At 48.7% G+C, this 21,792-nt stretch overlaps 1 protein-coding gene across 2 annotated transcripts in view; it reads right to left on the bottom strand.

Moving 5' to 3' along the window:
- Positions 1 to 338: 338 nt before the first annotated feature.
- The window catches only part of TK2 (thymidine kinase 2, mitochondrial), a 32,113-nt gene continuing 10,659 nt past the window's right edge, over positions 339 to 21,792 (bottom strand). Inside the window, exons 5-11 of one of the 2 annotated variants that reach the window (XM_008574121.1) lie at positions 18,677 to 18,730; positions 15,996 to 16,085; positions 13,827 to 13,900; positions 7,006 to 7,094; positions 6,355 to 6,434; positions 4,022 to 4,102; positions 339 to 2,895 (exon numbers count right to left, since the gene is read on the bottom strand). In XM_008574121.1, the coding sequence (XP_008572343.1) occupies positions 2,797 to 2,895; positions 4,022 to 4,102; positions 6,355 to 6,434; positions 7,006 to 7,094; positions 13,827 to 13,900; positions 15,996 to 16,085; positions 18,677 to 18,730 (567 nt within the window). In that variant the 3' untranslated portion in view covers positions 339 to 2,796. The remainder of the gene's footprint in view (positions 2,896 to 4,021; positions 4,103 to 6,354; positions 6,435 to 7,005; positions 7,095 to 13,826; positions 13,901 to 15,995; positions 16,086 to 18,676; positions 18,731 to 21,792) is intronic. The other variant, XM_008574122.1, reaches the window with a different exon arrangement.

Raw genomic sequence — 21,792 nt, forward strand, 5'->3', positions numbered from 1 at the left:
TCCCCCACCTCCCAGGGCCTCAAGCAAAGTCCTGTTAGAACCTTCCAGGTTAGCTTAGCTATGCCTTGGAAAGAGTCATTACCCGAATATGAATTAAAGCGTAAATGGGGAGCAGTAAGGCCTGATGCCAGCACTGGCCAGAGTAGGCACTCCAGCTGCCATCTTGGACAGTGAGGCCCCTGGAGGAAGGAAGCCATGAACCAGGAAGTCGAACCAGGTACAGAAAGGTAGGAACAGGCTGGGACCCTGATGGCCACCTAGCTACACTAGACTTGGACCACCCATCTACTCACTTCCTTTACGTAAAAGAGAATTTCTACTTTATTAAAATCACCAGGTACATAAAATATTTTTAACATATTTCTAATCATATATTTTACACGTAAAATCAAAAAGCTTAAATGTAAACTGGAATTGTTTTAAAGTGCTAACTGAAAGAAAATATATACCCTGCTTAACATTTTAAAAAAATATCAGCAACAGTTACAGCAACTGAGGTGGCTCCAGGGGGTACTGACTTTATGCCCTGTGGAACCCCAGCCTTGGAGTAGAATGGGGTGATGCCAACAGATATGGAATGTCATTGCCCTGGTTGGCCCCTCCGCCCTTCAGAGATGTCAGCCCCTGCCACGCTCCTCCAGGCCAATCCTGGGAGTCTCTGGGGAGGGCCTCCCCACACTCTAAGAACTAGGCCCCATTGTGCCTACTGTGTATCATCTGCCCTTATCCTGCCCTGGGTCATAGTAGGGTTTATCACTGCTCCATGACCCCCACCACCACCGGCCCTGCTTGCCGCACAGGAACAGCAGCCCTGTGCAAGCTGGTGCCAGCCATTTCAGGTGTGACCTCTAGGCTGGGAGGTTTTTGCGACCAGCTCTGGCCACTGCTACTATGGCCTCCTCTCTGCAGTGCCAGGGTGGGAGGACAGCAGGTTAGGAAATATGGTATTTAAAAAATAAAAACACATTATCCTGCTGGCAAATGGATGCTGCAGAAAGCTAAAATTACTGGCACAGGGAACACTCCAAAATCAACAACGGGATTTAGGTGAAGGATTTACTGAGTGCCACAGAGTAAAACAAAAATCACATTTTCCCCAAACTGAGCCAAGGGGAAATACCGGACTGTTTATTTACAAATTCCCAAAGATGGCCCCAGGACATCAAGATTCCTGATAGCAAAGGTTCCTGCCTCCCCCAATTATCTGGTTAATCACTGGCATTTGGGCTACAGGTGCTGAGAGACACGGTCCCCACCTGGCTGCTGCCCCTCATCCTGCTGACACAGCCCAAGAATCTGTCCAAACAAGAAAGACCAGGAGCTGGACTCTTAGTACTCTCTCAGGGACTGGCCATAGGGGCACCGGACACCTGTTTAGTGGCAGAGAGTTGTACACACAGGTGCCCACACTTGCAGAGGCTTTGGTACCTTCAGCTATAGCCAGCCACTGCTGTGAGAGGACTTGGCCTATTTCTCCAGAGTCCACAATTAATCCTTCCCCAGATTTACAACCAGTCTTCTTGAAGCTCTCTCCACCCACCTCCAAAACATCAGCAGCAGCAATGCTTCCAGAGCCTTGTTTGCAAACCCCAATTCTCCTGTCCAGACTGTCCCCAAGGGAATGTTCTTCCTCTCTCATTTCTTCCTTGACTGCAGAGGCAGCTGTGCCTTCCATGCATTCTCACAGCTGAGCAAAGCGATATTTTCTGAACCAATAAAGATGGTTTCACACTCTATGGCCTGAGGTGTCCCCTTGGATGGAAAAACATTGCAAAAAAGACTTAAGGCCACTGATGTCTCTTCCCCTGGGCCACAAACAACTGGTGAAGCTCCTCATACAAGGACATGAGGGAATCAGGGACCTTCGGAAGCCAGAGCTGGTCACCCCTTGTCCCAGCTTGGCACTGGGCAAACAGGCCAAGCACCAAAAGCTCTTTCCCTGACATGAAATTGGCAGCTGTTCAAGCAGGACCTTTATCCCAGGAAGACTGAGCCCCATGCAGGAACCAATGCTTTCTTCTGAGGTCACTGAAGTCCAGTGATGAGGTGGTAGATACTTCAGCGTGCTGGAAAACCACTGAATGCTGGGCTCCAGCCAAATATAGGACTATCCTGAAATTGTGAAATTTAGAAAAATCTAGAAATGCTGACTATCCTTGAGAACTGCTCAATAATGAGAAAATGATGATACTGGCTCCATATACTGCCAGCTGTCCCTACAACGATGTGAGAGTCTCCAGCAAGGCAGGACTGTGGAGGAACAGCTCTCAGGCTGAGGCAGCCTGAGGCAAGAGAAAATTCTGGAGTCGGCCAAAAGTCTGACTGATGCCAGCTTCACTGTATAGTGGCTGGGTGGCCCTGTGGAATCACTTCACCTCTCTGAGCTTCAAATTCCTCACCTGGGATATAAGACTGCTACCTCACCCTCTGGGTAGTCTGAAGAGCTGAAGACAATTCTGTACAGAGCCCAGCATGATGCAGGACACATGGCAGGTGCTCTTCCTAATGGCTTCACCAGAGGGATCCAGCAGTGAGAAGCCACCAGGAGAGGCACCAGGGGGAATGCAAGGCTGCGGACACCAAAGAGCACAAAGAATCCATTGGTCCCATTTGTCATTTACCCACAAAGGCTAGAGACCCATGATAAATACACTGGCAAAGGGAAAAGACTATTAGAAAAATAAATATGGCCAGAGAAAAAGCCTTCCTAAGTATGGATTTTTCCAAATTGTTCCTAATAGCTAACTTGGCTGCTGTGGGCATTTTTCTGGCCTGATCTTCTAGACCTTTCCCGTCCTACAGGCCAAGCTTCCGATTTTCTGGAGTTAGTATTCGGTCCCGGTTTTGTTCAAAGAGTTCTAACACCTTCTCCATGTTGTGGTCAGCATCAATCACCTGGAAGTTAAACACACAGGTCACAGGGTCACACCAACCTCAATGTCACCCTCCCTTCACAGATGGAGAGAGACAGAGACAGGCAGGAAGAAGCAGGGAAGGCAGGGAAGGCCAAGGTCACACAGGCAGATAAAGAGGAAAGTTGGAGCCAAATGGCTCCCAGCTCTTGGTCATTCTACATTCCCAACTAGATTTTCATTAAGAATCTACTATAGTTGTCCTTGTGGTGAGCTCACAGATGGCTTTTCTTCTCATCATTTTATACCCTCCACATTTTTCATAATGAGGGGAAAAAATAAACTTTACTTCTTTAACAACCCACTATAGTAATAATATCTCTTTCCAGCAACCTTACTGCCTGCAAGAGCCATGAGTGAAAGAGTTTGAGCAACCCAAAGAGCTGTCCTGAAGGCCATTCACAAAAGCTCGTGCATGGCCCTCTCTCACATCCCATATTGTGTGTGCAATGATCTTAGGTGTTCGTTTGCCTTAGTAATTTGGGAACAGCAAATCAGCAAACAAGGGGGTGGGAAGTGAGGGAGTACTAACATAGGCAGACACAGCAACTCCAGTTAGAAATGACACGTGTCAGCAAGAGAAAGGAAGGCTACTATAAAAAGCAAACACAGAATCTAAAGGCATTAGTAGTCTGGGCAAACAGTCCTACACACCTCAGCACCTTCTAAGGCCATCACTGTGTGAAAGCCCAGAACAGCAACCGATGTTCCTTCTGATTACCCTGAGTCACCAAGCAAAGGTGTCATCCACTGAAGAAGGAAGGTCATATCAGAGGGACCACCATCCCAAACAGATAAAACCAAACCCAGGACTAGAGGCTTTGGGCATCTGGAACACTTCTCTGCTGACAATGCTGGATAGGTGACATGTTACTGTGATCACCAGGTGAACCGGCACCGGGACAGATTGCCTTCTGTCAGGTCTGTCCAACTTGCTCTAAGACTCAGTCCAGAAATGGAGACTGGGAGAGAGAAAGACCCCTCGCCAGCCTTCCCACATTCCTCCTTCCAAATTCTCAAGCTCTGATGTGGCCCTTCCCATCTGTAGAATGGCTGATATTCCCTCAGTCACTCCTTGTAGAAAAGTCTCCTGTCTTGTGTTCACTTACCAGAACAGGTGCTGCCACAGGGAAAAGGCTTCCTTTGACAAGCCACTCCTCATAGAGGTGGTGAATAGCATCCAGATATTCCTGCCAGGGAAACACGTGAGTGCAGGCTATTGAGAACAAGGAGAGAGGAAAGCCCCTCCCACCAAGGGTCTTGGGCAGGTGGGGCAAAGCTGTCAATGACCACAGGGCAGTGACTTGGACAAAGCCCTGCAACAGCCAACCTGGCTCAGGTCGGCAGCATAAATGCAGCCAGCTGGCCCAGGCATCGCAACAGTCAGAAGTATCACCAGCCACCCTGCTCTGCTCCATTGGGGTTTCGTGAGCATGAATACCCTCCCCTGGTGCCTGAGTGGAGGCCAAGTCAAAAGGCAGGACTCCTCACCACACACCTGACTTTTCCCATTTACTGCCACTTCTCTAGCAGCAGGGCCTCGGATCCTTCACACGGGGATCTGTGGCTACTCTGTGACCAGGTGCCCCAGCCCTGCAGCCTCTAAACCCTCCCCTTTGTCTTGTCACCAAGAGGACTACGACCCTCACCACTTGCTGCTTCCACCCTCAGAAACAACTCAAGACCACAAAGACCATCAACTGCAGAAGGCCTGATGAGGTGGAGCCCAAGGGAAAAGGGACACAGATACTCCCCTGAGCCATGCGTGCCCTGGCACCAAGCAGCAAGGAACCCTCACGCTCCACACTCACAAACAGCGTGCTCGTGGCCACCCACGAACATCTCCCGAGCGGCACGCTATGTGCCACCCTGGATGCTGTTGTACAAACCACGCTGCTGTCTTTTCATCTGCCACTGAGCTTTCCCTCAGCAACAGGAGCCAGATCTATCACATACACTTTGTCAAAAGCATTAAGACAACGGCTTGGATAATGGCTTGGAAGGTCTCCAGACCTGGCATTTCTTTGGAACATTTGGGTCACTGCACAGAGCTGCCATGCCCCATCACGGTGTGGTTTGGCCAGGCCCTGCTCCATGGTGCTCCATCCTCCAGACACTCCTGTCTCAGATTTCAAAGGAGCTGCCCAGAGCGAGGCCTGGGCCTTCATGGCTGGAATCTACCTTGCTGGCACCAGGGCAAAACAAAGCTGGGCAGAGCCTCAGGAGTTAGACGGATCTCCCAGAGCCCCCAACCCAGCCCATCCTAAGTTCAGAGCCCCATGACATCCCACTAAATGTTTGTCCAGCCTCTATGTACCTCCAGGAGAAGCTCCTCACACGGGGAATTCAGTTGAATATCAACTGAGCAACTATTAGATTCCCGGCCCCAGGACACATGCTAAAGACACAGAGGGAATAAGACCAAATCTTAGAAAGCTTAAGGGATGGGGAACAAAGGCATAAACAAATAGTGTCAGGGTACTATCCTAAGGGTTGTGATCCCAGTAAGCCCAGGGGTAGGGGAAACACAATGGAGGGAAGGTCAGGGAAGGCTTCCTAGAGGTGACATCTGAGCTAAACTTTAAAAGCAAAGGACACCACTCTACAAAGGCAGGCGCGCATGCGTGCGTGCGTGTGTGTGCCACAACTAGTTCCTTATGACCAGAGCATTGAAAGCATGGAGTGGAGGGAGGTAATGCCAGAGAGGAAAATGTGCGTAAATCTTGCATGCCATGCTATGAAGCAGGGACTTTATCCTAGACAGCAGAGAGACATTGAAAGTTGGGCTGGAAAACTGCATGAGTGGTTTTCCATACTGGAAATATCACCCATGCCACAGCCTGGAGGCTGGATTTCAGAGGGAGATATGGGAAGTAAAGGGCCAGGGCAAAGAGAACAGTCCAGGATGCCACAACAGCTCCAACTAGGGTTGACGTGGTCCCAAGCCAGAACCCAGAGGGCAAGGCACCACCCACTGGGCAAACACTAGTGAGCACGAGCACCACCTCCACGCCGGGCACTATGCTGAGCTCTGGAGATGCAGCAGTGGGCAAGAGGGCTTGGTCCTGCCCACCTGGAACTCATATTCCAGTGAGGATCCAGAGGAAAGCATTCAGCCAAGCAATCTTCAGTTGAAACAGACAAGCTCTGGTATAGCCAAGGCACGGAGTGGGGCAAGGGACAGAAGGGTGGGGTGACTGAGCATGGGGTGGCCAAACCCTGGGTCAGGGACTACAGGAAATGAAGCAGATCTGGACATTCACATGATTCTCCAGCCACACAAGAAGTCAGAGTTTAACCTTGCACACGCTCAGTTCCTGTTTTTCTCTCTGCACACAACAGCGTAATGATCTCATGGTAGGTGGGGCCAGGGGCAGTAAGCCAGGCTGGGATGCAGGTGGTTTCCCCATTTGTCTCTAACCAAGCCAGAGAGGCTTCTTACCAGTGGAATGACCTTCTCCTCTTCTCTGCATCTCATTTTTAACCTCTGGAAACAGGTCTCAGGTGTGGTCCGGAGATAAACTAGGTTAAAAAAAAATAGGTGGCTCTAATCACTCTGCTCATGGCTTGGAAGAGGAAAGCAGGAGAGACAGACCGGGGGCCAGCTCTCAGCTTGATCACTGGCTAGCTGTGTGGCTGAACAGACATCTTGACCCAGAATCGCTGACTCCTGTTCCCTTTCCATGTCACCAGCCCCATGGGGTCATTGTGATGCTGAATGAGATTCCACATATACACAGAGCTTAGAACAGTTCCTGGCACACGGCGGTGGGTTTCAGTAAATGTCCAGATTCTGTCCCATCGCCTCCTTTACAAATGAGAAAAACCCATCAAATCACAGTGGATTTGGATCTGAAAGTAGCAGACCCAGGGGAGGGCAGCTTAAGGAACAAAGGCCAGAGTTCTTCTCTATGAGGGACCAGAAACCCCAAAATTGTGTCTGCCCTTGGGGAGAAGACTGAATTAATGTGGGGAGGGAATCACTGATGTCAAGTGCCCCACCCACCGCCCCTGCAGGTTGGGGGCCCAGCCGGGCACTCCGCACTGGGCCCAGGGGAGAGCCCAGGAGGGAGGTGAGGGAGGACCACCTCACCTATCAAATCAACGGACATGTCGATGTTCTTCACGATCCAGTCAAACCATTCCGACAGAACCACATAGTCCACTTCAGGCATCTTCCCGCTGCAATGAGAGTTGCAGGGGTTTTACTCACCATGAGAGAGTTTCTGGGCTGCAGCGTTCCCTAAAAGGGATCTAGGAATGGCTCTCATTGAAAGAGAGTCACCAAGAGCACCATGGCATAGCGTCATCCACACAATACTGGCATGTATTGACTACAAGGCCCCTGAACGTTCCTGACCTGCCTTCCTCTGGATGATTTCATTCAGAGTCATGGCACTAAATTACGGGAGAATTCATTTGGACTGTGAACTCCACTCAGAGAAAGAAACTTTAAAGCTGGTCCCCTGAGAATGGAGACAGCATTCAGGTTGGGAAATGGATCAGTAAGCCAATTTTACTTCTAGAAACTTATTTTGTGAAACTAATTGTGGATGCTTACTGCAGCACTATTTAAAATAATGAAAAATAATAATCTTTGTGTATCTATATAACAAAAAACTGTGCAGTAACTGAAAGACAATGGTATAAAATAATATTTCATGACATGGAAAATGCTCATAATCTAGTGTTCAATGAAAACCAGAGGACATAAAATAATATGACCCCAACCGTATTTTCAACATATTCATCTACATGTTTTGAACAGACTAGAAAGAAAAATATCAAAATATTAATAGTGCCCTTCTCTGAGCTGTAGGACTTGGGAGACTTCTATTTTTTTTCTTTCTACCTTTTAGTATTTTCCAAATTTTCAGTCTGCAGTTGACCACGGATAACTGAAACCTTGGAAAGCAAAACTGCAGATAAGGAGAACTGCTATACATTATTTTCTTCTGCTTTCACAACACCTTGTGAAGTTGATTTTAGCCTAAATTTATAGACGAGGAAAGCTGAGGCTCAGAGGAGTTAAGCCCAACATGGATTCAAGCCTGGCTCTCCGTGGCCCCCAAACCCATACACCTCCATTGCATCCCTCGTCCCCCCTGGTCTGCCAACTGCAGGGGATGTCCTGGATCAAGTCCAGTGTCTCTGGCCTGCGATCGAAGGAAGCCGCAGCTCTCAGGCCCTTGACCCTGGCCATGAGACCAGAGCTGGGGAGGGTGCGAGCCCCAGGCCCAGCGATGGAGGGAGGAGGTCCCGCCTGTTGTTCTGAATCAATGTCCCAGAACACCAGCCACAGGTGAGTCAGCATGCCACTTCCCCAGCTGGGCCCCACTCAATTCCCTTACTTCTGTTCTTAGAAAAGGAAGAAAGGCAATCTTGTAAAACCTTTGCATTCAATTACTCAGCCCACAGGGCTTGGACCACACAATCGCCTGTGCGGCCTCTTTAGCTACATGAATTTTTCTTACCACCTTCAGCTTTTATTTCATCCTGGTGCTCACAGCTCAGAAGTTCCCATCTTTAAGGACACTGTATAACTGGAATCTTCCTCTTCAGGGATTAACACAACCCTCTCAAGCCCCTGGTGGCACAACTGCACTTACATCCTGCCCGCCCGAACATCGCTAGGCTGGGAGTGCTGGAAGAGGCAGGTCTCTCTCTACATGAGCTCTTCATTAGTGCCCCAAAAGCAAAAACACCCTTCCAGAAACTCTGCTTTGGGGAGATGCAGAATTCCAATATGTGGGCTCTTCTTGGAGAGAAGACCTGCAGTTGCAAACAGCAAGGCCAGGCCTGCTGTACTCCCTTCTGTCTAGGCCCCCAAAGATCCCAAACCAAGGTGGCAAGTGCTCCTGAGAAAGTGAAAAAGATCAACCACAGCACTGAAGGGGCGGCAGCACTTGCCCCCACCTTGTGGAAGGGCCCGCCAGCACGGCCTGTTAGGAAGTAAGGAAACACAGGCTCCCAGGAGCCGATGCCTCCCACTTGCCATCTTGTGGTTCCCGGTACCCGGCTGAAGACCCCGCAACCAAGAACAAAACATCCTATTTTAGGTAAGGATCCAGCTGAACTCAGTTCTATGCTACATTTGGTACAGGTTTAGACTGTATTTGGGGGGAGCAGAAACCTCTAAAAACATCTACTTTCTCATTCATACTTCATTGCAGATGACCCACCACTTCAAGGAGAGCTGGAGCCGTAAGGAGAGTGACCTCAAAGAAAGCCCAAATTCTATTCTTCCCTCCATTCACCGCTTCTGTAGCTCTGGCTAAAAGTACTTTTTAACTGCGCCTCAAGAGAGCAAATCTTTGGCCCAACTCCTGGCCTAGGAATAAAGCCGGAAGGACACCTTTAAAACAAACATAACACAACAAAACCCCAACAATCAAACCTGAAACAACCAGTGAGAAATGAAGAAACCACAGGCCAAGTGCAGGAAACTGAGGAAATCCCTCACTGTGCAGAATTTTCACATGGCCTTGAAGACAGTCCTCAGGATGGGGCTCTTGCTCTTGTTACCCCACAGGCCCAATGAGGCCCTAAGGAAGCCGTGGGGACAGAACTGCAGGGGAAAAGGGCTGAGGAGTAGGGACTGAAGGCTCCCTGCAGACCACCTGGCCCACTGGCACCTTACACCTCAAAGTGTGATCCCGGAAGAGCACCTGCTAGAAATGCAGACTCAGGCAGAAGTCCCACCCCAGCCTCACTGAAGCAGAATCTGCACATTAACAAGATGCGCAGGTGATCGTGGGAGAAGCCTAAAGTAAGGCCTGTGTGGAAAGAAGAGAGTATCACCCTGGGGCTAGCACCTCAGGATTCTCAGTCAAAGGGCCTGAAGCCTTTGGCCTTGAGGGCCTTGAGAGAAATCTAGATGTCTCTCACCACTTCCTCACTCCTTGCTTGCCCCCACGCAGCTGGGTACAGAATATCTTCCCCCTCCCTTGGTTAGTTTCCTGCCCAATCAGAAAGGAGAACTAGTTTTGCAATCCCTTCACTTCCCTATCTGCCAAACAGGGTCAACAACTAGACAATACGTGTGGCTCCTGCCCATGGGTCGCTGCCCTGCCCTGTAACCACATGAGCAAATGCCCCAATTTCCAAGGAAACGTACACCAGTCCAGTTCACAAGTAATCACCTGCCCTGGGAAGGTGCTTTTACAGCCTTGGTTTCAGCCCTCGGTTTTCTGCCTCCCGCACCTGGGGACTCTGCAGTACCTGGCTAAGGGAGGGAGTACTCCAAGCCACATCCTAAGCATGGTGTTTACTATAGGATCATTCATTTTTCTCAATGACAAGTATGTAAACTATTATGTTTAGATATAAACAGAACATGTTATAGAGTAGAATGCAAAATCCAAATGAACTCCTGTATTAAAAGAGGATATTTCAAAGAAATTTCCAGATTGTTAGCAGGCTGCAGCTTTGGGACACAGGGGTTAGAAGGGTAAGGTGAGAAAGCAACTGACTGTGGGGTCTTCTCTGCTGCCTTCGGAGGACTCAGTGAAAGAGCTTGAGGAGCATGGCCTTCTCCTATCTCCTTGAACACCGTGGCAGCTGGCCTGGCCCTCAGGTGCCATGTGCTCCCAGGCTCCTCGGGAGCACCTGAGGCCACGCACCAGCTGACAGCCTTTGGCTTCATCAAGTGATACTTGGTGATGAATCTCAGGACTCCAACAAGGTCTTCAGGGGAAACCATGCCCTGTTGGAGGCTGAATGAACTTTGATCCTGGGAACAGAAACAAAGACACTACATTTCTTTTGTGGTTCGTTGTCGCACAGAAATCGTCAGATTCCAGGCATTCTGGGAGGGCCAGGGTGAGGCAAAAATAGGAAGTCACCAGGGCAGGAAAAGAGCTAAAAGATTTAAAAGCTACATTATTTTCCTACACTACCCACAAAACAGCCCAAAGCAAGACCATAACCACAGAGACTGGGAAATACAGAAGCAATCCATCAGAAGTAGTGTGACAAAGGACTGTAGGTGTGTTATCCAGGCCCACAGACATCGGCTAAAATTGTGACCTGGGACAGCAAAGGCAAACGGCTCCTAGGGAGATTCACCTGGTGTTGGGCAGCCTACAAGGGGTGACAGAGCGGGTGGGGAAACTGACAAATTTCATGAACACCGAGGTAGGCAAGGACCCAACAAGGGTAGTAAGACCCAAAGTGGGCAACTGGTCCAAAGGCTCTTCAGAGATGGATGACAGGAATTAGAGATGAACGATGGGAATTAGACATGACAAATGGACTCAGAAGACTTTAGAAACTTGGTCACACCACAAAGAGAGCAAACTCCAGAAGCAGGATGGATCCAAGTACACCTAACCCCATACCGCACTCTCTCCCCTCAACCTCTGGTCATTCCATTTCAGGTCACCCTCTTCAAAGAGCCACCGGCCACCACACACAAAGCTGTTTCTCAAACAGCTACAGATAGATCTTCCAGACAATCCAGCAATCCCATTTCTAGGTATATACCCAAAGGAATGGAAATCATCATGTCAAAGGGATACCTGCACTCCCATGTTCATCGCAGCTCTGTTCACAACAGCCAAGAGATGGAACCAACATGTCCATCGATGGACGACTGGATAAGGAAAATGTGGTATATATATACACCAAGGAATACTATTCTGCCATAAAAAAGAATGAAATTCCCCCATTTGCAACAACATGGATGAGCTTGGAGAAACTTTATGTTGAGTGAAATAAGCAAAACACAGAGGGATAAATACCACATGTGCTCACTCATAAGTGGGAGCTAAGAGAGAAAGAAGGAAGAAAAGAAAGACCACAGTGGTGCATTGGACTTGCAGAGGGAAAGAACATACCTAAGGATACAAAGTGGAGTGAGGAAGGCGGAGTGGGAGGGAAGTCAGGGATAATTGGGAGGATATTTAGGTGGGGGACATAGGGTATAATCACAATTTGAGGTACTGGGCATGCTGCCAGTATGGATCTGGCCATCACATCTTAGGCACAAGTGGTGAAAATTTGCTTTGTACCCCATGAATATTCATAACCAATTTAAAAAAAAAACACTGAAAAAGTTGTTAAAATAAAAAAAAAAAGACAGAGACAGCCCCACTTTTTGAGGTTCACAGGAAGTCCCTCCCCACTACCCAGCGTCCACTCCCTAGGCTACACTTGTGTCAGATGAGTAATGAGTAAGCAAACATCACAGGGGCTTCCGTTGGTTTTTCCCTCCTTTCCTCTGCCTGTCCTCCCTCTGGCTGATGAGCAGGGAGCAGAGGAGAGCAAAGTGTTGGATAAACCTAGCAGTGGATACCTCGAACCCTGCTGGAAACCCAGGAAGTTGGGTGAGAATGGGGCTCTAGTATCAGGAATGCCGCCTGCTGGAAGGCCAAGCTAGAGCTACAAGCAAGTCTGAGGTCAGGGGACAAGCTACTGTCAGGACCTGCCCTAGCTGCCTGCCCCAACCCCATGGCATTGGTCTGACACTCAGAGTGGAATGGAGGCAGAGACTCTTGTTTGGGGGAGTGACACGGGTTCAAGGACATGGACCCATGGGAGAAGTCTTTTTAGTGGCCCCCTCAAATGAAAGGGTACAAAACAGTGGGGGCCACAGCTTGGGGACCAAGTTGGGCTGGAGACCAAAGAACAGCCACAGGTCTCATCATCCAACAACAGTGAACAAGTATTGGCCAGGTGCCTGCTCAGTGCTGGGTCCAAGCTAGGCAGAAACCAGACTTGGTGCCTGCCCTCAGGAGCCTCTGGTCCAGGTGGGGGTGTTGTGTGCAATAAATAATTGGACATATGCTAAGTTGAACATAAAACTGCCATTTGCGTAGGTCAAGTTGGTCAAATATTAACAATTTCATATGGCTATCTTAAACACTACAGAGAGAACCAACAGACGGTAGTCATTAAGAACAACAAGGGGCTCAACTCATCTGGACAGGGCACCCAAGAGGGTCAGGAGAGAGGTGACATCTGGGAGGACAGCTCCAGATGAGGATAGCGCGTGAAAGGAAGAGCACCCTGCGCGGAGAGCAGGACCAGCTCTACCAGGTGGTGACAGCAGTGCCTCAGCCCAAGGCAGGAAGATGGAGTAATGGGGGGGGCTGACAAGGGGGGCCAGGCACACAGCTGCCAAGAAGGGAGGGGGACAAGGAGGAAGCCAAAGCTTCAGACTCTAGTCTGCAACCCATTTCCCCTAAAACCCATAAAAATCAACAGTCAACTAACCACAGGAACAGAGAGCCCCATACATGAGCCCTTGGTGATGGGCCACCAGAAGTCCCCCCAACAATGTGCATATGACAGAGTCTGCCCCTATGAGGGAGGAGGGTTGAGTGAAACCACAACAAATACCACATACACCACGGTAGACTGCTCTAGGCGCTCTGATTCTTCCCCCTTCCCTATGACCCTGCACATTGCTGTGGCACTCACTGGGCCCTCCCACCTCGCCATCCTGGTCTCGTGTGACCTGCTTTGGCCAATGGAATGTTAGCAAATGGGAGCAGAGGTCTGAAAAAGTGCTTGTGTGTTTCTGCTGGCACTTTTGCCCTCTGCCATCACCATGAGACGTGAATACGCAGGCTAGCTTGCTAGTCCCAGGAGGAGGATGGCAGGCAAGAGGAAGAAAGATCAACCACCCCAGTCACCCTGATGAAGCCATCCTAGACCATCCGCAGACATCTCACTGGGCCCAGCGGGGTCAGCTGAGCCACCCAGCCCAGTACCCAGCCGATTGGGCAATACATGCAGGGAGCTGCCCTCCAGTCAGGCTTCGTGGTTGTTTGTTACACAGCATTACTGTGGCAACAGATAACCGACACAACACAGCACGTACTCCATTTCTGTCAATTGAATAAACAAGTTCCAATTTCATTTCAAAAAATTAATGGTTTAATAAATTATCAATCGTGTGAACTACAGTACCTTCTATACAGGTTTTCAACAAAAATGTATCTTGCACTGTGAATTGACCTCTCCATCAACCGTACAGGTGCCGTCTAAAGGAAAACAAAAAGTGATTCACTAACTCAGGTGAAGAGGAGGGGTCAGGAGGGCTTGAGAAATGCCTATTACTCCCGCTGCCTAGGGTCTTTGCTGAATTTGAGAATCAGAGGCCATGGGGAGACTGAAGCAGGCACCTGAGGCGGACCCGTGTCTGACATCAGGCTCAGCTGTGTTCTTCCCTCCACCCTCACCGCCCCACACCTGACGCTGCACAGACAGCACAGCAGTGCCAGGGCTGAGGGCTCATTAGCAGTGGCCTCTGTCACAGGAGAGGTGACACATAACTGGAACTTGGGAAAGTGCTGGAAAAACTGCCAAGTGCTGTCCATTTGCAGCAAAGCGTGGGAATTATTACCCACCTAAATAGGGTGAATTTGCCTAAGCAGAGGCATCTGTATGCATGAGGAAGAGCCCCAAGCAGGCTGGGGTGGGGGAGACATTCTCAGGACTCTGCCTGTGGAAACTGGGAAGGACTGTGTCCAGGAGCGGGGAGGAGGAGGATAGCCTACATCGCCCCTCTTTGCCAGGGTGCTCATAGCCTCCACAGACCACCTTTCCCTTTGTCCAGTGTTCCTTTGGGAAGGAAGAGGGGCCCTTACCCTGTCGCCAAGTGGACAAACACTGCTCTCACTGGGCTATGGCCCACAGCATCCATGGGACCTGGGCCAGCAAATCAGAGGCAGATTCTAAGCCAAGGAATTCCCTCTCTCTCCCTGCTTGTCTATCTGTCCCTCTGTCCTCCTTCCCATTTTTCCATCCTATTTACACCTCCAACTGCCCGTCTTTTCCCAGCTCCCCACTCATCCGTCTCTCTCCTTCTGCTTATCTTTCCTAGTCTGTCCACCTCTCTGTTTCTGCCTCCTTAGTGGCAGATTTCCTTAAATAGAGGAGCACAGTTATGTCCCGTTATATTCAGATATCATCAGGTACAATTTAGGTTTGCAATTGAGTGCATGCTGAGGAAAAATGGGGTAATCAAAGGAGAAGTATGCCAACTTCAGATCCTCTCATCTCTATCATCTAGACAGACATTTGGGGAGACAGAAATTCATGTTCACCAAGAAGGTTCTGCTCACATCTTTCCATTTTATTTTATTTTATTTTATTTTATTTTTTTAAAAGATGACCGGTAAGGGGATCTTAACCCTTGACTTGGTGTTGTCAGCACCACGCTCAGCCAGTGAGCGAACCGGCCATCCCTATGTGGGATCCGAACCCGGGGCCTTGGTGTTATCAGCACCGCACTCTACCGAGTGAGCCACGGGCCGGCCCACATCTTTCCATTTTAAAAGACACAAGTTTATAGGAAGATGATAGTTAAATTGCAAGTGCCACCGCTGAACCCAGTGGCTATACCTGGCTGTACCTGGCTGTAGGGATGTCCTGTTTCCTTCGTGGAGAGCCTCTAATGCTGGTATATTAGGCTGTGCTTACAGCTCTGACTCACAGGTGCCAATCAATAGCTCCTCAGCCTCCCTTTTTGGAATGGACATAAGTAGCCATGTGCATTCCCTGTGACCCTGCTCCTGACACCTGATTAAACCAGGGCTGAACCAATTACTCTTTCTCTCAAGAACTTGAACTAAGAGCCAGACCCTGTGAAGGTTAGACCAGTGGTACTCAAACATGCAAACAGACAAAGCATGCACTCAAGTCACCTGGAGGGCTTGATAAAACAGACTGCTGTGCCTCATCCCCCAAATTTCCAATTCAGCAGGCCTGGGATGGGGCCAGAAAAATGTGTGTTTCTAACATGTTTCCAGGTGGTAAAGCTGCTGCTGGTCCAGACACCACACTTTGAGAACTGAGTTACATGAGGCTGAGCCCAGCAGTGGACAGGTCATGAAGACGCGGGCTTGGAATGGCATAAGGACGACCACCAGGCGAGCTGAGGTGTGTGGGGGGAGGGCGCTAGGAGTTGGCCCTCAGGTAGCTCCAGGAACAGGAGACCTTGGCACCAGAGAAGGCTGTGCAGCACTGAAGGTGCAGCTGGGCTTCCTTGTGAGTTTCCCCTTCCTGGCAATCACATAGCGTTCATTTGAAGGAAATTTTATTTAGGAGGGTTGAAACCAAGCATCAGAAACGTACCTGAGGACGAGTGTGCTGGTCCAGCATGGTGAGCTGCACGTATGTCTGCAGCGTGAGGCCCCATCGACAGGCATCACGGTACATCAGACCCTGCAGAAGGGAGAATGTGGCACTTTACATCCAGGTGGTATCTGTGAGACCCTGGTCTCATCAGGCACTCACAGCCATCTCAAGAAACCTACACAGAGCCGGGCTGGGGCCAGAGATGAATCCAGCATGGTCGCTGTAATAGGGGCCCATAAAAAGTCCCCAGGGAACAGGATTCAATCATTCAATAAATGTTCTTTGACCTGGAGTCTGTTCTCTATCCAGCAGCCAAAGTGAGCCTGTTAAACCTAAATTAGCTCTTGTTACTCCTCTGCTCAGAACTTTCCAGTGGCTTCCCATTGCATTCAGAGTGAAATCCAAACCCTGATCATGGTCCACAGGGCCCTAGAGAATCACTTCTATCTTCTCCCATCTCCTGCCATTCTCCCTCTGGTCCAGTCTGCTTCTATCCACAGGAGCTACCTCAGTGTTCCCCAAACATGCAGGGCATGACCCCACCTGAGGGCCTCTGCATCTACTGTTCCTTCCGCCTGAACACTCTGCCTCTGTGGTGCTCACTCCCGTATGTTTAGGTCTTTGCTCAAATGTCACCTTATCAGAGATGTGTTCCCTAGCTACCCTATTTAAAATAGAAGCCCATCCTACTCCACCCCCAATCACTCTCTATAGCCCATAGATATAAAACACCTCATGCTCCATAGTCCACTTGGTAATACTCTCATTCTGCTCTTTTCCATATTTTAGCTTTTTGTTTTTCTCTTGGTGCAAACTAGTCAAACTCCAGTGCTCTGCACTGAAAACTGCGGACTTTCCTAACTGCGGGTGAAAGAAAATCTCAGAAAGGTTAGGAGAAACACTCCCTGTTGCCTGACGGCTACAGAAAACAAATACCTTTCTGATACCCTTCTGCATCAGAAAACGAATCCAGATAATGTGGTGAATTGAGACTTCAAAAAAGTAGCAATCCTGGGCCGGCCCGGTGGCGCACTGGATAGTGCGCCGCTTGGGAAGTGCGGCGGTGCTCCCACCCAAGGGTTCGGATCCCACATACAGACCGGTTCCCGCTCACTGGCTGAGCGAGGCACGGGAGCAACACCGAGGGTTGTGATCCCGTTGCCGGTCCCCGGTCCGGTACGGGGGCAACACTGAGGGTTGCGATCCGTTGCCGGACACGGAAAAAGACAAAAGACAAAAAAAAAAAAAAAAGTAGCAATCCTGCTCATCTTTCCAGAGTGGAAACCTGTGTAAAAACATCTAATTCTACCATACTTTTTTATTATAAAAGTTGTTGGAAATACTATCTGTACCAAGAATGCTTGAACTTCTGAGACTGTGATTCTGTCCTGTGAAATGTCATCTATAATCCCTAATATCTGCAACTCTAGTTGTCTTAATAATTAAACCCTGGTTCCTCCCTGGTGTCTAGAGAATATGAATATTCCTGAGCTTTCTTTGTCATATCCAAAGAAGATGACTGGAATCCCACCTTCTCCCACATGTATAGAGGTGAAATTCTTCTCATATCTCTGTAGGACTCTTTATTCAGACCCTGAGAGGTTTTGCATTATTTAAATAACTTTCTTTCACCTGCTTTAGCTTTCCTCCTAGCTCCTATCACATTTAATTGTCTCTGCCTCTCTACAGTGGAACATCAGGCCAGGAAAACGGGGACTATGAATTGCTCACTGCACCAGCGTCCAGGACAGTGTCCACCACACAATGGGCACACGATAAATATTGGTTGAATGAATGAATGAGCAAGTACTAAGTGCTAGGCAATGTGCCTATGTTCTAGCCAACAACAGTGCACAAAATAGACACAGTCCCTGCCCCTACCGGAACTCAGAGCCTAATGAACCACATGAGGAGATGCCAATTGTGTTGCTAAAAATGAGGGGCAGTACCAGCTTCTGAGTCCAAGGTTCAAACCTAGATCTGTCATCTACCAGCTGTGTGACCCTGGGCAACTTATTTAACCTACAGTTTCCACACCTGAAAAATAAGACTAATCACCTCTACGTCATAGGATGGATGTCAAAATCCAACTTCCCTTTCTTAAGCTCTCTCTCGCCAGAGCCAGATTCTACCCATCTCTTGCAAGCAACCAGGGCAGAGCCTTCTGAATGGGAAAGGAGGAAGAAGGGGCACAGGCGCATGATAGCCCCGGCTTGCTAGGTCCACCCTCAGGAAAAGAAGATAGGTGGTTTCAGGTGAGCCAGAGACAGCCCCTGATACTGGACATTGTCAAGTGCAAACTCAAATCAGGGGTTCACCAAGGAACTTGGTAACTTAGAGATAGTTCCTGGGGGACTTAGGTTCTGATGGCTTTCTTCTAGGAGAGGGTGGGGGTGAAATGAGATAGACACCCCTGGTGGCTGAGGGTAGCCACTTGGGATCATTTGGGAGAGCCAATGGGAGGTCCCTGAAATCTGTGTATACCTACCCAGGCCTCAGAAATCCTTGACCTCAGGACACCAACATGCCTCCATTTTCTGCTTGTCCCTGCTTGTTCTCCTCCAACTCAGCTAAGGGCGAGGAAGACGCCTGGGGAGATTCAGGCTCAGGCGTCAGCACCACCATTCCCAGGCACTTAAGCGGAAGCTAGGGGTTCTTGCAAGAAACCACCCACTCACCAGAGGATTATGGCCACGGACATTTCTCCATTTGGGCACAGGTTCTGTTAACACCTGGGAGGAAAGAAAACAATTTTGAGTTCTGAGAGCTGTGAATGTGTATCAGTATTGAAACCAAGGGAGAAAATCAACTACATTGTATATTGATAAATTAAAATCTAAAAAAAAAGAAATTAGGTTTGACCCAACACCCTTGGAGAATTCACGATGTAGTGAGGAAACTCATGAATCCAGAACTGTCCTGCACTGTTTCCTGCCTCCAAATACCTGGAGTTCTTGAACCCTGCAGGAGTGAATTCATAGATTTTTGAACCCAGGGATAGAAATTAAGTTGCTTGCTTGAATATTAATCTTTCAAATAAGAAAAATGTCACAATTGCTGGTTTGATTTGGATTAATAGGGTCATGTTTATATTTTGAGTGGAGAAAATTACATGCTTAAAGGTGGAAAAAGAAAGCAAGGGGAGAGAGACAATCAAGGTTCAGGTGCCCAGGGTGGGCCAATATAACAGAGCAACCCTCTCTGTGAGGCCACAACTCCATCTAGACATGGCTTCCTCATGCAACTTCCAGAAATGGCCCGAGAACAATTCTTTCCATCCCTGTATCCAAGCACAGGCATATCCCATCCCTCTGGCTGCCCTGGGAGCTCCCCACAGGTATCCCTCCTCTGTGTGTTGTATCCCAGCCCTTCCTGTCCACCACATCATGCTGGGCAGGGAGGTGGGGAAAGCCAGGAGGGAAAATAGACAGGGCTGGGCTTGAAGGCCCACGTGGGAACCTGCCCATGACATTGGTGGGTAGCTTGCCTCCATTTCCTCCCTCTGATTTCTGCACTGGGTGCACTGGCTGCTAAGAGTCCATGTTTGTTTAGTGTGCTAGCCTGCACTGGTTTGGAGGCTTTCTTTCCTTCTGGTCCTGTTTGCACTTTTTAGATGCTGCCAAGTTCTCCAACACCTTTCTGGGTGTGCAGGAGTGTGCTAGAAAGGACTTAAACAGTATTCCTGGGGCCAGGATTTTGAGTGCCCAGATCTATCTGGGGACCTTCAGAGTGCACATGAGCAGATGCTATGGGTGACAAGAGACCAAAGGCAGGCAATGCATGGGACTTCTGAGATTAACCTTCCCCCATCCTTTGCACTTCTGTGTCCTTGCTCACGCTGTTTCCTCTGCCCACCATTCCCACCCCACCCCATTTCAAATCGGCTTTCATTACATGGAAAACTCCTATTCATCCTTGAAAATCCACTTCAAATATTCCTTCCTCTGTGAATCATTCCCTGCCTCTCCCAACCCCCTTCTCCTTCCTCTGGGTCTTCAGCACTCCATTCCCAGCCCTTGAGTAGCATATACTGCACCACTCAGGCCCACCAAAATCTATGTCACAGGCAGCCTTGCTCCCTGACCCAGCTCAGGGCACAGCCTGTAGTGAGTGCTCTGTATGTAGCACTGCCACTAAACAAACATTTATTGAGTACCCACTGTGTGCCAGGTACCCATGCTAGGCCCTGAGGATACAGCAAAAGGAAAACCACCCAAGCCCCTGCCTTTGTGGAAATTTAAGCCTACTACAGGAAGCAGACATTAATCAGGTAATCACAGAAATTAACACATATTTTCAAACCTCAAGAAGTGGTATAAAAGAGAGGACCAGAAGGGCCAGAAGAACCTGCATCAGGTAGGGTAACCTAGATGGGAAGGTCAGACAGCAGTGAGATGAGATCTGAAGGGTGAATGGTCTTCCTAAAGCCAACAAAGCTCTTCATACCATAGAAGAACCAAACAAGGGCCTGGCCCCTAGAGCCAGACAGCCTGGGCTGTGATCTGGCTCTACCACACATTAGCCTTGTGTCTCTGGACAAGCACTTAACCACACTGAGCCTCGGTTTCCTCATCTGCAACAGAGGTAATAATAGTACCTACCTCAGAGGGACTACTCTTGTAAGGATGGAATCAATTAGATAATATGATGAACCTTTAAAACAGTGCCTGGCATTTAGCATTATACTCATTAGATGTTAACTATCATTGTTGTTGTTGTTGTTGGTTGGTTCCAAGCACTTCTAAAGTGCCATTGAAAGTTACACCACTCAGGACAGGTGATGGGATTCCCCAAGACGCCCCTCCTCCGCAGGTCTGATGATTCACAAGGAGGATTCATAAGACATAGCATACAGTCACACTCACAGCTAAGAGTTATTACAGTGAAAAGACACCAGTCAAAATCAGGAAAGGCAAAAAGTGTAGGTAGCAAAGTCTGGAGGAAACCAGGCACAAGCTTCCAAGGGCCCTCTCCCAGTGGAGTCCCACGGGACACACTTAATTCCTCCAGCAACAAGGTGTGACAACACGTGAAATGCTGCCTATCGGGGAAAGTGGCCTGAGCCTGCAAGTTCAGAATTTTCATTAGAGTTCAGTCACATAGGCAGTCACTGCTTGATGTGTATCAAAATTCCAGAGTCCCAGGAAAAAAGCAGGTGTTCAGCATAGACCATACCATTTGCACAAAGAGTTTAGGCACTCTTATCACTCAGGAATGGTGGGAGCCCTCTCAAGATCTAAGTTCCCAGATGCTAGCCAAGGGCCAGCCTTGCAAGCAGGCCTCTCTAAGGACAGCTGTCTTAGGACTGCTGCGTCAACTCTTTTCTGCACAGTAGTACATGAACATAAGACAAGAGCTATTTAATGTTTATTATTTTAATCAAACCATGTATATTTTTAATAGAAGTAAAGACAGGAAAGAAGAAAAGAAAATGACTTATAAGAGTATGGAAATTGTAGGATCTATAATAACAAAAGAGAAAGAACCATAAATAGAAAAAATTACACCGCTAAAATCGAGAACAAGGAAGAAGGGGCAGGGTCTTACGGCAGAGATGATTCTTAAACATCTATAAGGTTATTTTTAGTGAGTGGGATCCACATGAACTAGAAATTATATTAATTGCCTTTGCATAGTAATACTCCCCCGTCAAGGTTAATTCTAGGTGTCAACTTGATTAGATTAAGGAATGCCAAGAAACCTGGTAAAGCTATCTTTTTAGGTTTGTCCATGAGGGTGTTTCCAGAAGAGATTAGCATGAGAGCCTTAGTGCACTGGGTAGGAAAGATCCACC

This window comes from Galeopterus variegatus, unplaced genomic scaffold (assembly GCF_000696425.1).
Source record: "Galeopterus variegatus unplaced genomic scaffold, G_variegatus-3.0.2 Scaffold999, whole genome shotgun sequence".
Lineage (NCBI taxonomy): Eukaryota > Metazoa > Chordata > Mammalia > Dermoptera > Cynocephalidae > Galeopterus > Galeopterus variegatus.